The 15,672-nt window shown below is 49.9% G+C and overlaps 1 protein-coding gene across 4 annotated transcripts; it reads right to left on the bottom strand.

The window, feature by feature from the left end:
* Positions 1 to 7,300: 7,300 nt before the first annotated feature.
* LOC117639087 lies at positions 7,301 to 15,651 on the bottom strand. 4 transcript variants are annotated; one of them, XM_034374482.1, is made up of 17 exons: positions 15,503 to 15,627; positions 15,404 to 15,433; positions 14,917 to 15,164; positions 14,560 to 14,755; positions 14,263 to 14,412; positions 14,070 to 14,181; positions 13,603 to 13,994; positions 13,326 to 13,501; positions 12,903 to 13,233; positions 12,035 to 12,337; positions 10,740 to 10,784; positions 10,294 to 10,468; positions 10,040 to 10,205; positions 9,786 to 9,971; positions 9,588 to 9,707; positions 9,367 to 9,514; positions 7,301 to 9,289 (listed from the first exon to the last, which is right to left on the bottom strand). In XM_034374482.1, the coding sequence occupies exons 3-17, from the start codon at positions 15,089 to 15,091 to the stop codon at positions 9,184 to 9,186; spliced, it is 2,781 nt and encodes a 926-aa protein (XP_034230373.1). In that variant the 5' UTR covers positions 15,092 to 15,164; positions 15,404 to 15,433; positions 15,503 to 15,627; the 3' UTR covers positions 7,301 to 9,183. The 4 variants fall into 4 exon arrangements, with proteins under 4 accessions (XP_034230373.1, XP_034230372.1, XP_034230374.1 ...); XM_034374481.1 differs by lacking the exon at positions 15,404 to 15,433 and having other exon boundaries at positions 15,503 to 15,651; XM_034374483.1 differs by lacking the exons at positions 15,404 to 15,433; positions 15,503 to 15,627 and adding an exon at positions 15,262 to 15,400.
* Between the last annotated feature and the right edge of the window lie 21 nt (positions 15,652 to 15,672).

The raw sequence follows: 15,672 nt of genomic DNA, 5'->3' as shown, positions 1-15,672 counted from the left end.
GCTCGCTCATGTTGTTGTGGTTGTAGTTTTTGTTGTTGTCGTGTGAGCCGCCACTCGCGCGCCATACTCACACCTTCCTCTGCCACTTAGTCATGCTCCGAACAAAGCGTGTCGTCTTCTTATTGATGCTGTTGCTAATGTTGCTTTGGTTTTTATTGTTGTTGTTGTGCGCACCGCCGCACGTGCCACACCCACACCTTCCCCTGCGACAGTCATGCTCCGAACAACATCATCATGAATAGGCAGACGCACGGTCACGGCCGCTCGAAGCCCTGAAGCGCGCCGAAGGGGTTTAGGAGTAGGAGGCATTACTCTCAGCACTTACTAGCGGCATCGGCGAGGCACTCGTCCTATCGGCCCGTCCCTGATAACGACCGGCGAGTCATGCCCGTCACTGCAAAGGCGTCGGCGCGTTTATGGACCAAAGCGGCCAAACACCGGGCCCAGCCCAGCCCAGCCAAGCAGCAGACTGATTCCGAGAGTCGTTTTCGTCGCTCTGTCTCTCGAGCACCTGTACGGGACGCCCCCATGGTTGCGAAGGAGACAGCGACGAAGACGACTCTCAGAATCAGTCTGCTGCAGTCTGGCCGGCCGCCGGCCCTCGGCTCGGGTAGCTTTCCGTTCGAGAAAAGGATGCGCACCCGCCAAACGGGGACCCTCGCTCACTTAGGACCCCCGCGCGAGCCGCAGCGACCCGCAGCGACCCGCACCGAGCCGCCAGGTGGCAATTGGCCCGCTGGACTGCGACGTCGCTCTGTCTCTCTCGCACTCCTACGGGACGCGCGAGAGAGACCCTTCCGGTGGCCGGCTTCTCGAAGCGGCGAAGCGGCCAACAGGGCGGCTGGCCGGACTCGGCCGGACTCGGCAACAGCAACGGCCGCAGGGCAGGGGCGGGAGGGGGAGGTCAGGGGGCGAGAGGTCGCCGTCGTCGGTGTCCCGGCAGGCCGAGGGGGGATTCCTAGAACAAAGCAAAAGCAAATAAACAATGAGGCGCAGCGTAAAAAAGAAAAACAGTTCTTTCCTGGTCCGATTATTGGAGGCGGTTGGCGGATGCACCTGACTGACAAGAGCAGTTAATAGCGTAGTGGAGATTGCGGCCGATAGGCGATGGGCCTCAACAAACACGCCCTGCGATAAGGCGAGCGCGCGCGACAAACAAGTGCGTAATCCTGCACACCGATTCAGGGAGTCCCGTGTGGGTGGGAGAGGGAGACGGAGCGACAGCGCCAACGACTCTCGGAATCAGTCTATACTGGCGGCATCCTGGCCGTTGTCGCGTGCCGATGGGCCACGCGCCAGGGCAAAAGGGGGAAGGGAAAAGGGGGGGGGGCAACCTCGCGGTTACATCACGGGCAGGACCCGACGGCACGTTGATACCGCTCTGCCGTGCGACCACAGCGTGCGACCGGTGTATGCATAATTTGGAAGTCCGTTCCGTACCAGCCGCCGCCGTGGCCCGCCGTCTCGGTCTCAGGCGGTTTGTCTGGCTGGATTGTTGGCTTTGTCCTGTCGCAGCCGGTGCCGCACAGTGGGCCGGGAGACCGGTGGAGGCGGTCAAAATCCCGGACGCGTTTCGGGCTTGGAACTCGAACCGAACGTGGACCCCCACCAATGGATGGCTATCCGAATGAGGAATTCATGAGTGGGGTCACACGCTCGGTTCTAGTCCTGTTTAGCGACTCTGGAACTGAAAGCGCGTCTGGAGTTTTGGCCGCCGGCGCCGGTCTTCTGGCTCACGGTGTGCCGGTCGCAGCCTTTGGTCCGGGTGGTCCGGGATTATCTGGCTGACGAAACGCCTTGCTGTTATCGACCCGTGGTCCACACCGCGGGCAGCGCGCGCAGCGCGCGCAGCGGGCCTCGAGCCCGGCAGGGAGCAGCGCGCGTCAGCGGCCCCAAGGGCCCCAAGGGGGCACCGGGCAGCCCCACACGCGGCGGTCGCGGAGCGCGCGGAGATGGGTATCGTCGCGGTGCCGCGTGCGTAAGCCAGCGATTCAAGCGGCCCGCCGGTCCAGCCGAGCCACTCCGAACCTTCGCTTCGTCTCTCTCGTACCCGTAGGGAGCGCCCCGAGAGTGCGACAGAGACAGAGCGACGGATGCTGGGCTGCTCGGACGCCGGACCGCGCCGGACTTCCCCGGCGAATGAATGGGCGGCGGTGCCGCGGCGGTGCCATGGCAGTGCGGTGACGCGGCCGCGGCGGCACGGCGGCGCCCGGGGGCAGCTAAGCTAGCCGCACGGCCCGCACGGCCGGGATGGTGCATCCGACTGACTCCGAGTCGTTTCCGTCGCTGTGTCTCTGTCGCTCTCAAGAGCGTTCCATTCATATATATGTGCGAGGGAGACAGGGCGACGAAGACGACTCTCGGAATAGTCTGCAGCGCAGCGGTCACATGTGCCGCCCGGACACGTGAGCCACGAACGTGCGGCCACGGTACGTACCGCCACCGGATGTGCGTAAATGTGTGACTGACGGTGAGTCTCGACGTGCACCTCCAAGGCCCACCGACGCCCCGGGCCGGGTGGCGGGGCCGGGTGGCGGGGCCGGGTGGCGTGGCCGTGAGGCCGTGAGAGGCCCCATCGGGCACCGAATCGGGCACTGACGAGCGGCCCGAGCAACGACCGACACCAACCCACCCCGTCCATCTTCCCAGCAGAGACGAAAAGAAAGGCGGCCAAAAGAAAGTGTCCGTTCGGTTTCGTTTATTTTGGCTTCTTTGCTCCCCGCCGCCCACCGCCGCCCACCACCGCCCCGCGGACCTCGTTGGCGAAAGCGCGCCGCTGGCACACTGCCGGGAGATAAGGCGGCGGGCTTTCTTCGGTCTCCCTGCCATGGCGCGGCAGCGCGGCAGCACCTGCACTGGACCGGGCGGCCGGCCGGCCACGCCGGGCCACGCCGGGCCACGCCGGGCCACGGGGACGATGACCGGCCGAGCGGTGACAACAAAGAGGCTGAGATTACACCGAAGCCACAGAGTGCCAGCAGAGTGCAGCCACCATGAGTGCGGCTACAGAGTGCAGCCACCACCTCGGCCACCACCACAGAGTGCGGCCACCACCACAGAGCGCAGCTTGCGGCTACACCAGCGCAGCGCGTCGAGCCTCGGAGCGCCTAACGAAGTGCGAGGGGCAACCCCCATGCACCGCTGTGGAGCGCGCTGCCTACCATCGCAGGCGTCCTCCCCGAAGGAGCGAAGGAGCGCGCGGCGGCGTCCGCAACAGAACAGCCGCCGTCGCCGTGCCCGTCGCGGGGAAGGGGGAAGGTGCCGCGGGGTACATTGAGGCACTACGATGGGATGTGCGTTGGTCAGTGCCCAAAACGGACAGCCTTAAAAATACCGCACGCCGCGGAGGCGGGTCGCCGATGAGTCGCGCGCAGGTCAAGGTATGGAGCGGTGCATGGCTTCGCGGAAGACATTAAGCCGGCCCTGTGGTGGACTCACGTGGCCGCGCACGCCACCGACCCCGCCCGCGGCGCCCCGCGCTCCGGAGCGGACAACCCCCCGGAAAGGGGCAGGGCGGGGCGGGCCGGGGTTGAGTGGCTCGGGGCAGCGCGGGTCACCGGAGCTGGCCCGGATGGCTATTTCGGGCCGGCACGGCACTCGGCGTGTCCGATAATGCCTGCTGTTTCTGTGTGCCGATTGTCCGCGGCAGGGCCGCAACACCGCGCTTAGCTCCGCCAGGTCGTCCACCGCAGCACCGCGCGGCACGCCCGCCTCACTCACCACTGCCCTCCCGCAATAAAAATTAAACATTTTTCAGCACTCTTTTTTTATTTTGCAAATATCTCTCACACACTCGTTGCTGACACACGCGAACCGACACTGAAAAACAAACATGTGTTGAGCGGGCACGAAGCAACAGCCCGTTTCGACACCGTTGGTACATCGTGAACCCCGCGAGTCGGCGGGGCGCGCCTCGCCTCGCGGCCGGAGGACCGCCGCCGCTCTCGACACAGTGTGCACAGTGTCGCCGCCGAGAGGGCCGTCGCCGCCGTCGCCGCCCGGGACGGCCCGTCCCCCTTTCGCTGAGCCGCCAGCGCCCTGCCCTCGGCCCCCCGGGGTTATCGAGGCATCGCTGCAGGGAGGCCGGGGCCAGGCCGGGCCAGGCCGGGCCAGGCCGGGGGGGCCTGACGTGTTATTCAGAAAAGATGGTCTCCAATTACCATTTCTATCGGTCCCGGGCAGAGGAGGCCGCCGCTGGACTTTGACCATGCGGCAGTGGACGTGATCAAAGTCCGATCGGCGGCACGGCGCGGCACGGCGCGGCGCGCCAGCCAAGCCCGTGTCAGGATCAGGACGCGGCCCCGCTGGACCTCACGCCATGTTTGTGTCCTGCCTGCCCTGCCCGGCGGGACCCGGGTGGGGACGACGGGATCTCGAGGACAGGGCAGGACGGGGCGTGTCGGATGTGGCCGGCACGACGCCCTCACTGCTAAAAAGAGGCGATACTTTGCCATTTCATCAGAACAACCATGACGTTTCCCGACGATTCAGCTTACTTCTTGTTAAGACTTTGGACGTAAATATACGACAAATCTATCGCTTGTTTTTATAGCGAGTCAGTTGTCGGTCCGTTTTAAAAATAATTCCTACAAAAAAAAACAGAACAAAAATTATAGCAAAATTTATAAACGAATTAACAAAAGTCTCTTTAATGGCCAAAAATCATTCCAAAACAACTTTCGTAGTAACGAAAATAAGCCACTAAGTTGTCGTGAATTTACGACGGCTTTTCAAACAATGCTTGTGTATTTCTGGAGTCTGACTCGCCGGTTTGGCTGGGGTTCACACAGAGGGGGAGTTGGGTTCCACCAGGAGCCACCACCCCTCTTCCCCCAAAAAATGCGAAGCATGTTCATTGGGTCGCGAGCCGAGATCGGATTCACCCATCAAGGCCTGTATCGCACCTCGTCGCACTCGATCGCGGGGCACCGCACCGGACACACCAGCGGGCCAAAGAAGACCGATCAAGTTTGAAGTTAGGGGTGGAGGCGGTTAAAATCCCGGACGCGCTTTGAGCTCCAGAGTCGCTGAATGGGACTCGAACCGAACAACTGACCCCACCAATGAATATCTCTCCTAACAACGACTCCATTGGTGGAGTCACGCGCTCGGTTCCAGTCATGTCTAGCGCGACTCTGGAGTTCAAAACGCGTCTGGAGTTTTGGCCGCCGGCAACGGTCTTCTGGCCCACTGTGTGACTCTGAACAGTGTCGCTGTCTCTCGCTTTTTTTTCGACTATCATTTTCTGAGGCTCTCTGTCCCGGACGGAGTGCAGCTCCAGCCCCTCACTCAAGAGCCCGGCTGTGCTGGCGGTGCCACTCGACGCTCTGCCGGCCGTGCTGGTGCTTGGGCTGCTTCGCTGCTTCGGCTCGAGCGCCAGCGTGGCGTGGTCGCGGTCGCCCCGGCCGCTGATTCGCGTGATACAACGGGCTGATAGAAGTCTGCACAACAGTGACGTACGTGCCCCCCAACCCCAGCGGCCCAGTAGGAGTGCCATGGCCACGCCACGCCCTGCCAGACCAGTGCACGCTGCAGGACCGCCGTGCATCAGCCCAGCAGTGCGCGCTGACGACCCCTGCCCAGCAGCTGCATATGTCGCTCATGGCTCGTGGGGTGTCGCGTAAGGATTGCGAGAGAGACAGCTTGGAGTCGCGTCGGAGGCCACGCCGGTTGTTCGAGGGGCGGCGGTGCTCGTGCCACTGCGTGCCACTGCGTGCCACGCACGTCCTCGACCAGGTGCGGATCCAGAGGGTGCAATGGGAGTAATAACCACATCCTTGGGCACTAGGTAGTCCGCCTGGAAGGTAGGCAAACAGCACTACTTTGTCCCAGCAAGTACCGGCCCTGGAGAACTCAGGATGCTCGCGGTGGAGGTCCACTGCGTCCACTGCCGTCAAAAGCAGCTGCTGGTGGTCTGACTCGTCTGACGCACCACCACGACCTCACCGGATCGGTGCGTCACGTGCTCGCTTGAGAGGAACGCGTTGGCCGATAAGGCGAAGGCGGCCCCCCGCGGCGCACGGCGGCCTGCAGCCACGCTCCAGCAGGTCGTGGAGGGCATCGGGCAGCAGGGTCACTCCGCGACAGCGTCGCTCCGCCTCTCGCACCTACATTACTGAACGCCCAGTGAGTGCGAGAGAGGCGGGAGACGCTTCGGAATGGCTCTGCGTCGCCCTGCGTGCGGTGCACTGTGCGTTGACTCAAGGCCGCGCAATCGGGGGCTTCCCTTCGCAGAATTTGTCCAGCTCTCGGCGGAACCAGAGCCGAGGCGGGCACTTTTTGCCTCATTACAGGGACAAGGAGTAGCTTTTGGCGTACCTTTCAGGCGGCAATCTAGGTCAAGGAAGCAGGAAGGGGAGGGGGAATCCCCCCTACCGATCACCGCTTGAGGGTGTCCCTGAGGCCGACGTCGCGGGTCGCGGCCGCGCCGTGCGCCATGACGTCACCTCCGGGACGGGGAAGGCGGAGAGGCTGCCCCGCCCGGACCCGGACCGCCCGTTCCGTGTTGACACCCTGTTATCAGCCCCCAGCCAGGTCGTCGCACGCCTCGCGCACGCCGCCCTCACGACGTCCGTGCCAAAATAGACTCTCACCCAGAGAACAGAAAAAGGTCAAGTTGACGTCAAGTGAGCTAAAATTGATAAAATGAGGTCACGCTCTGCCGCCGTCACCCGTCATGACCTGAATTTGACTAGGTCAAATTCGCATCACAGGATATAGATTAAAAGGATATCAATTGGCATCCCTTTGACGTCAAAAAAGCTAACTTTGAACGTCAGTAATGATGCCATCTTGACGCATGTAATTTTCTATCATTGTGACCTCTTTCTGTTCCTTTATGCTGCTTGGGGGGGATAGTGGTGTGAGGGCGTGAGGGAACCATGAGGGAACTCTGTTACCGCATCCACAAAGGAATGGTTCCCAGACCACATTATCCCCAGTAAAGCAGTCCTGGACCATAACACGAATGTGTTCCCGCGAGAGTGTGTAGTACAGTCACGGGATTAGCTTACCCCTTCCCCCTCCAAAAAAAGGGGGTAGCGCAGACACGGGACTGTTTCACCAGGGGTAAGATGGACCGGAGACTTTTCTGCCCGCGGGCAGGGGCGTGGGCCTGGGCCTGGCCTGCTTGACCCGGTCGGAGCCGAGATAGGCCTCTCCGGAGGGCAAGCCCGGCCAGGCAGGCCTCGATCGGGCCCAGAGCCCAGTATCAGTCGGTATCTGTCTTGGACCAGAGCGGCCTGGCCTGACCCTCCTCGACCGCGTCACCCACGGTCTACCAATAGCAAAAGCCACGGCAGATGCATAGTCGGAACTAATTTTTTTAGTTTAATGTAATATTAAATATCACAACCGTACAATGGATTCACATCACATATCACATATGGCGTGACCACCAATACATTTTAGTTGGCAAAGAACAAAAAACAGTCAAAAATAATGTTATTAACATGTAAGAATGATAAATCTTTAACATTAAGCAGAGAGAGATCTCCTCAACTCTTAGTAATTCATTGGATTTCATAGGTAAAGGCAGTACCCCTACAGTGGGGCCAAGGCCTGCTGATATACAGTGACAGCAGATTATGTAAGCTCGGCGAGCCCAACACACTAAAAGAACCTTAACCACACAGGAAGATGAGGCGTAAGCAATGGAGAGTGCAACAAAAAAAAACACTAACACGATTTTTCAAATTTCAACGAGGGGGAGGTGTGGAAAAGTTGTCATCCATGCCTTGACACAAAAGGGGGCTTCTTCGCCCTAAAACAAAGAATCATTCTTTCCACAGTGAGATATAGCCAGGGACTAAACACAAAAAAATTAATCAACCCCCAATATAACCAGGCTCATCCCACTTTAGTATGCAGCTCTTAGCCCGCTGTACAGAACGATTCAGAACCCACCACGAGAAGGTGGCTGCATTTCGGGTTCCACCAAAACCCATCCTAATCAATCAACCAGTTAACCGACCAACCATAGAGGAGCAATTTCTTAACCTGAAAGTCATAATCAACATTATCTGAGCAAAGGAAATTTTTGACAGGGTTTACAAATTTTCTGGACCTTTAGCATCAAAATTTGAAAAACCATGTTTCTCCATACACTCTAATGAACATACACAATAAATACACATAATGTACCAAAGAAACACAACATTTCCTCCGCAAAGTTTCAAGATGGGAGGGGTAAGTGCAGAAGAGCAGATAGGTAACTAAACAATCATCTTCTGATAAGGCTACAAAAAATATAAGAACAACAGATAAATATTACCCATACCCTAGGAATGAAGAAAGGGCACTTGATGTTTAATTTAGGAGTGTGCAAGCAGATAAAGACACTCAGAGGAATAAAAAGAAACTACATTTCTAACAAATTTATAGAGGAAATGGACGACACAGACACAGATTATTACCAGACTACTGAGGGTAATGCTAGCCTCAATCCAGATAGTAGTTCAGGATGAGGAGTGAGCACCAACAGACATCATTGATGTAAAATGTTGGACCATGAAATCCAAATTGTCAGTTTGCTCACTGACTCAAACCCGAGCCACTACCTTACACATCTAATCCACAGACTAACACACACAACAACTCAAAGAGTTTCCAATATTTTGACTTGAAACTAATTTGTTCAAGTTAAACCAGCAGATCAAAAAATTTTTGGCCTAGAGGCTGATTTCCTAGTGTATGCGTTTTCCGTTCCAGCATTAAACCCACTTTTTTGGAAAAATAACAATAATAACAGAACAGCAAAGAGGATTTTACAAAGTTGTAGGAACAGTCAAATTAACACTGAAATCTTGAATATTAATGGTGATGTTCTTTGACCAGCAAAGTTCTGAGGAAATTGGTAACAAGTAAAACTTCAAAAAGGCCAGTAAAATGGCAGCAAAAACAGAACAACAAAAAACTGAATTGAAACGTACTTGCAAAAATTTTAAATCACGAAGGTTAATAGCACAAGAGAATCTACTTTAGTTAAAACACATTGAGAGCACTAAAATTAATTTAGTAATCTGTAACATCCAATTTTACTACAAAGAATACAGACTGAAAGATATTTGCACACTCCTAATCAAAGAAATTCTAATCTTGAAAGATATTAGTTTAAATGAAGCTAAAAGAAAAAAAAAGCAGATGAGAAGACGTTGGTGGTAGAAGGTTGGTTGAATGGGTAAATTACATTTTTACTATCTTCTCTGCCATCACTTGTGGATTTTCCTGCAGCAGCACCTTTCGGCCCTCTTCCTTATAGTCATAGTTACAATTGTGGGCTTCAGAGTACCTGACAGAAAAACGTACAACATTAGAAATGTAAAAACTCATATCAGTCATATCAATCCAAATCCAGTTAAAATTTACCTGTGTGTTGAACAAAATAGCTTCTGACACCTGCACATGTATTTGTTGGATATTGTCAGTTTTTTCCGGCATTGACAACACCTATGATTGGACTTCTTTGGTAACTTGGACTCTGTTTCAGATAAATGGCTATCACCTTGGCCTTGAACTAGAACAAAATATTTATTATATTTTATAAACAACAACATTTTGCCGCAAGGCAGCCAAAAGATTTGTATTACCATTATCATTTCCAGTCTGCACTTCAATTTGAGCAGGATCAGTCGGCAATCTTGGAGGCGAGTTAGGGTGAGCTGAGTATTTTACAGTGCGCCATCTAACTCTTGGGGCCTGATACCCTGCTGCTTAAACAAAATGAAAATTAGAATGAGGTAGACCTTTCTTGACCATAAAGGCATCATAAAATATTCACAACTGACCGAATACTGGTTGCTGAGATGGGTCAGCAAAAGGAGGTGGTGATCGAAATGGCACTGACAATCTGCCTACTCCATTCATGACTTGAACCTGGCTTTGGTCCCTAGGTATCTCAGTCTGCAATCGAGGCTGTCTCAATTGTGGAACAGAATCAATGAATCGCCTCAGAACTTCCATAGAAGGTGGACCTGGTAAGTTAAAAATATTAATAAATGGACATAAATGGTGTTGAAATTTTGAAAAATACAAGCCTTACCAGATTGCACAGTGTTGCAGTATATTGGAGGAGGAAATTTGGGGCTTGTGGCAGGTCTCACAAGCACTGGTACCATTCCCCTCTGATACATAGAGGAATCATTCAGTCGAACATACAGGGGCTCACGATGAAGTCCCGTAAAGACAGAGTGACGCACACCCGCACCCTAAAAGAGCAAAGATAAGCAATACAACATTAAGATAAAAATAAAATATTTCATAAGATAATATTATCTTATTTAAGGAGAAACTAACCTGAGAGGTAAGAGGAGTGGGAGCTGAATGAAAGCGAGGGATTTGAGAAAAAAGTTCTCTTGTTTCCCTGATATTGTCTCGTGTTGGCTCTGGGCTATGAATGAAGTTAGTGCCAACATCAGCACTGAACGTCGGCAAACCCCTCACAGCAACTCTCATATGAGGGTCCCATAAACTGGAAAGAAAGCTTAAAATTAAAATTCAGTGTGAAAAGTTACAAAATTCAAATGTGTTTTTCATTAAAATCAAAGTTATTCATGCTTTGTCTTGGTTCTCAAGCACAACACTTTAAGCTGGAAGAAGTTGAAAGGGAAGTAAAAAAATGTTTTGAAAGTATCTAAAAGCTGGAAGCAAATGGCTAATTATGTAGCGCAACCCGATTTTAAACAAATTGTTTTCTCTCTAAATTTTGTTTTTCTGGTTTTTAAACCTTTAGAGATACCTACTCTGCCTGCCTACAGTGTCCGATGAGAGGGTATCCTTGAGCTGTCCTGCAAACAAGAACCCCTATACTTTAAAAATTTTGAAAGTATGTGATGTTGGACTTTTTGCAATAACAAATGTCCTAAACTGCTGTATCCAGTCAATAACAGGAAAAGTGGCAATACAAATCAGAAACTTTAGCCTGTCCCGTACTTTTGAAGCATTCAGAAATTTTGGTTATATTGCACCTTGGCCTTGGCCGGATTCGAACCTCATTCAGGGATCATGGTTAAAATGGATGTGATTTCGGTTATGAGCACTCTTGTAAACAGAAGGAACAATGTTGCACTCGAAACAACAACATTGTTTGGTTTGGGCCCCAACAGGACTTGCACCACGGTCAACGGTCCAAATGCAAGTTATTTTTGTCATCAGCTCCCTCGAAGATGTATGAAATTCGTCGATTCTCTGTACCATCTTGAACTACTTAACAGAAAATAATAAAATAATTATAATAATAAAATCATCATAAACGTAACAAAAATTTTGATCAAATTTGACTTAAGTGGGATTTGAAGGTGGGTCAAAATAGATGACATTTTGTCGTCAGCGTCCTGAAAAACGTGTAACTTAAATTTCGGCCGTAGTAATCGTTATAAGGATTCGAACCTGTTTCCAAACTTCATCGATCCACTCGAAACCAGCAGCGCCCCTGCGGCTCGGATTGAAAAGGCAGTAACAGAACAGTGCTACGGGTTGCCCAAGGGGGCTCCATACCAAATTTGGTGAGGATCGCACCAAGCAAAGTCCTCGGACGGAAGGACGGACGAAAAAACGCACAGCATGCATTGTATGCCCGTCCTCCGGCATTTCTTTGTAAATGGTACGGGACGGGCCAAAAAGTACTGACCAATTGCATCATGGCAACCTCCAATAACCGACTCCAACAAGTTGTAGGTTTCAAAATCGTCGTTATTGGATGCGGTAGAAGCTGTTACCGGGTGACACCACAAACCAACCACTCATGCTTCTATTTTATATTGCAATGAAAGGACCAAAGACAGCTAACATAAACTAGGCCACATCAAAAGGGTCTGGCTGGCGCACATACACACTTACAGGGATGAAATGGACATGGGAAAAGTATTGTTGATCCTTAAACTCACAGAGAGCTGTTATATTTTTCCTACTTCCAACAAATATGTTAGAATGTTCAGAAGGAAAGCAGCTTTGGATAGATGCAGTTCATCTTTACAAATTACACTTTAAATTCTTCTGCAGAAGATGCATAGCAAGTATATTTTGCACGTTCACTAACCTCTCTTCAAGTATAGTGCGAAGAGCTTGTCTTGACACATCTTTGGGGCATCTGTTGGATAGGCACTCTTCCAGAAACTGACATATGCAGTTGGAAAGGTGCAAGGACAGTCGATTTACAGCAACATCGGATAAGCCACCAACAAAGTGATGTGATAAACGTTTTGTGAGTTTATGAGACAAGCACACTGGCAAGTTCTCTGGGATCATACCAGAGAAACGTGAGAAACTCTGAGTAAGATATGCAGTGAGGTACTCCGTAAATCTTTCTTCAGGACTGGTGGTGGGGCCCCGTAGTAGAACGCTAAAAATATAAAGGCTGGGTCAGGTTTTGTTTCCTCACACTTTAAAAATCCTCTGAATTATAAATGAGGAATGCAAGGTAAAAATAGACCAAAGTGTGTTAACTTATAAATCAGATTGCAAAATGGTAACAAAGTCAAGGTGTGATTTTATAGGATCTTACAGGCTACCACAAGCCTCGCTTCAACTGTTTATCAATTAACCAGAAAATTTTCTGACCAGCAATTTTGTTTAGTTTGGGTGAAGAGTATACATACTCTTTTAACAGGTAAGCTATTCACACATAAAGCTATAAGCAATATTGTATAAGGAAATCTACCATAAAAATGCATATTAAAATTGGAATTGGAAACTACAAAACTACATCAAACCTAAAAATTTTGAAATGAAAGTTTGTGCAAAATAATTAACAAACGAAAATCAGCTTTGATCTGTTTTCCCTCTCAAATATCAAGCAACATTTAGGAGAAAAAAAAATAATAAAAAAATAATTATGTCTCAAGAGACATGAACACATATGAAATTGAAAATATTGAGTTTACCAACTCAACAAGAAATTTTCTTACAAGTGGCAGGCACTCTGCATTGGTGGTGTTGGCTGGGGTACAACCACAGTGTTGGGTACAAAAACACAATTGGAGACGTTGATTAAGTTATTCCTCTTCTGCACACCAGGTGCAGCCATCGGTACCAAATGTACTGCAGCTCCAGCTCCACTTTGCGGGTCTGATTGACTGCTCGGTGAAACATGCAACTGAGGCTGTTGAATGCCAGTGTGCAAGTTTGTAATAAGCTCTCTCTGGGGCACAATTGGATCTAATCGTCTGCGACTTTGGCACATTGCTGGTATCCTTGAAGATGAGGGCTGTGGATTCACATACTGCACTGTATCTTCTTCTGTTGAGAGAAAACATAAATAAGTTGTTACAAAACAGGTAAACCAGTATCTTAAATGAAACAAGATTGGCCTGTTTTTTTAAGGCACTTACTTAATAGTGTACGGATTTTAGGCATTGGAGCTGAACATGGATTCAACTCTGGTACGACAACAGGTCCTTGCCGTTGGTTCCACATTGGCCTTAAAGGTGGGGGACGTTGAAGTAATGGAGGGATATGAAGTGGAGGGGCTATAAGCCTTGGTGGAGCTGGTATTCTTAACGATGGCCTAATTTGAGAAGATGGAGAACAGAAGTACAAAGTTTGTATAAATAAAAGGGTTTTGTATATACTATTGGTGGTACGTATTAATTATTATTTTAGGTTTACCCCTGAGATGATGAGGAAGATGACCTTACAGACTCTTGCTTTGCTCGTCTGGGGACGGACATCACAGGAAGGAAAGGGCGGGAGGGAATAGGGAGGGATGGTTGGGGTCCTTTGGCCTGAGATAAATGTGAAGTTTCCAGACGGGGCAAAGTGAATTTCCGATGAGGACAGGATATTGATCTTTTTGATGATGACTGGGTACTTCGAGAGGGTGAACAACCGTGTTCAATAGGTAATTTGGAAGACCTTGAATCAGACTGAGAGGCCAACTGCAAAGTTGGTTGAATTTTCCAGTGAGCTGGACTGGCCTTTGCATCTGTTATTGTGGAGGAAAGATGTTCCACTGATGTCATTCCCATGTTTGGAGATTCTTGTGATCCACTTATTTTAGCCTGGAACCAAGAATAGAATTAAAAAGAATTTAAACAAATTGTCACTTAACAAACTGAAGGTAAACAGATATGAACCTTGCGACTACTGTTTAGCTTTCGCTGCAGCTCCTTCATCTTCCCCATTGTGACCGTGTTCTCACGAAGTCGTTGTGCAGCAGCATCAGGCTCATCGGTGGAGAGTGCATTGCTACAATAAGACCAAAAATTGGTTCACTAAGCTGTATTGTCGAATAAGTAAAAACAAACTGTAACAAGAAAGAAACTCAACCGTGATGTGGAGGTGTTAGCAGAATCTTGAACTGGGGAATAAGTGCCATCTGCATTTTCAACCACTCGAAAGAGGTTGAACTGTTCACCTTCACAAAATACAAGCACTGTCAGCTGTCCAGACGGTATACGCTGGAGGAGGTCATCACATCTAGAAAAAAGAAAAGATGCACAATGTCAAACAGGTGGGCCAAATTATTAAGGCAATAATAAACTATATCAAGCCTTTCTGAATGAACTAAAACCAATGTAAAACAGGTAGGTCAACTAATAAAGTCAATTGAAAACTAAAGCAAACCTGTTTGAATCAACTAAATCCATCCACGCTCGTTCCTCTGGTGTTGGTGAGACACGCCTAGTGCTGATGGGTCCACCTCGCATTGAAGTTACCAGTCTCAATGTTGATCCATTGCTGATAGCACAGTCACTAACTTTGGAATTATCCTCCAATTCAGTCAAATTAAAAAGCAGGTGTTGCGCTGACACTGGAATACCTGAATATTACAAAAATAAATATGTTTAGATTCCCTTCCTTCTTTATTTAGTCAAATTTTAATAGCAGACAAGCTATTGAAAAATTTTAATTCCAAAAAATTATGGAGATATAAATTTATAACACTAATTAATCTCACAGTAAGATAAAAATTAGCCGTACCTTCAACTCTGTGGATTTTACTTTTCAGAACAGCAATCGTATCAGATGGAGATATTGTCATTCCGAAGGCATTGCCAGTCAGTGTTTCAATGAGCAATTCGATAATACCATCTCCCTCTGTTGGCGGTCCATTAGTTTCCACATTAGAAGGTGGAGAGTACCCATGCTGTGACATTGTGAGCTAGCAGGTACTTTCACAGTAGTCCGAGACAAAGAAGTCCCTTGGAGGAGCTTATGATTGTTTGTGCCTGTAGAAAATGAAAGAAATGTGAACATACAAGATGCTGGTTGGGTGTGTTTAAAATAGAGCTCAAAGGCAAAAAACAAAAAAAAAATTAATGTTACATAAGTGAGGAACGGGCTTTGTGATAAAGTGGCACAACAACACAAATAAAATGGAAAATAGTATTCCAAGCATTAAATGTATTTAAAGTCTTGCAGAACTTAGAATATTGACAGTGATCTTTAGGCAAGGAATGTAGGCTACCATAGCAGACGATCTGCGGATGCAAAGGACCTTGAAAGAAACATTTAATTCTGTGAATAAGAAATCACTATATAAAGTAAAGTATGTGTCTTGCCTTACCTGTAGCATTAGAACCGCCTTAATTGGGTTTCAAAGGGCATTTATTGCGCCATAAGAATAATAAATACGCATATCCTAACAAACAAAAGACACATGACACATCGTTTGTGGAGAGCGAGAAAACGGGATTCGGACTGTTGCCAACGTTACATGTGTACGTCTTTAGGTTT

The sequence above is a fragment of the Thrips palmi genome, unplaced genomic scaffold (assembly GCF_012932325.1).
Source record: "Thrips palmi isolate BJ-2018 unplaced genomic scaffold, TpBJ-2018v1 HiC_scaffold_10, whole genome shotgun sequence".
Lineage (NCBI taxonomy): Eukaryota > Metazoa > Arthropoda > Insecta > Thysanoptera > Thripidae > Thrips > Thrips palmi.
Note: the sequence above shows the minus strand (reverse complement) of the source record. Positions and strands in the feature narration are given on the sequence as shown.

Coding starts and splice junctions, on each gene's coding strand:
- LOC117639087 (XM_034374481.1), bottom strand. CDS start 15,091: ATGTCACAGCATGGGTACTCTCCACCTTCTAATGTGGAAACTAATGGA. Junction 14,182..14,262: donor GCTAACACCTCCACATCACG/GTTGAGTTTCTT, acceptor GTCTTATTGTAG/CAATGCACTCTCCACCGATG. Junction 13,502..13,602: donor TCTTCCTCATCATCTCAGGG/GTAAACCTAAAA, acceptor TTCTCAAATTAG/GCCATCGTTAAGAATACCAG.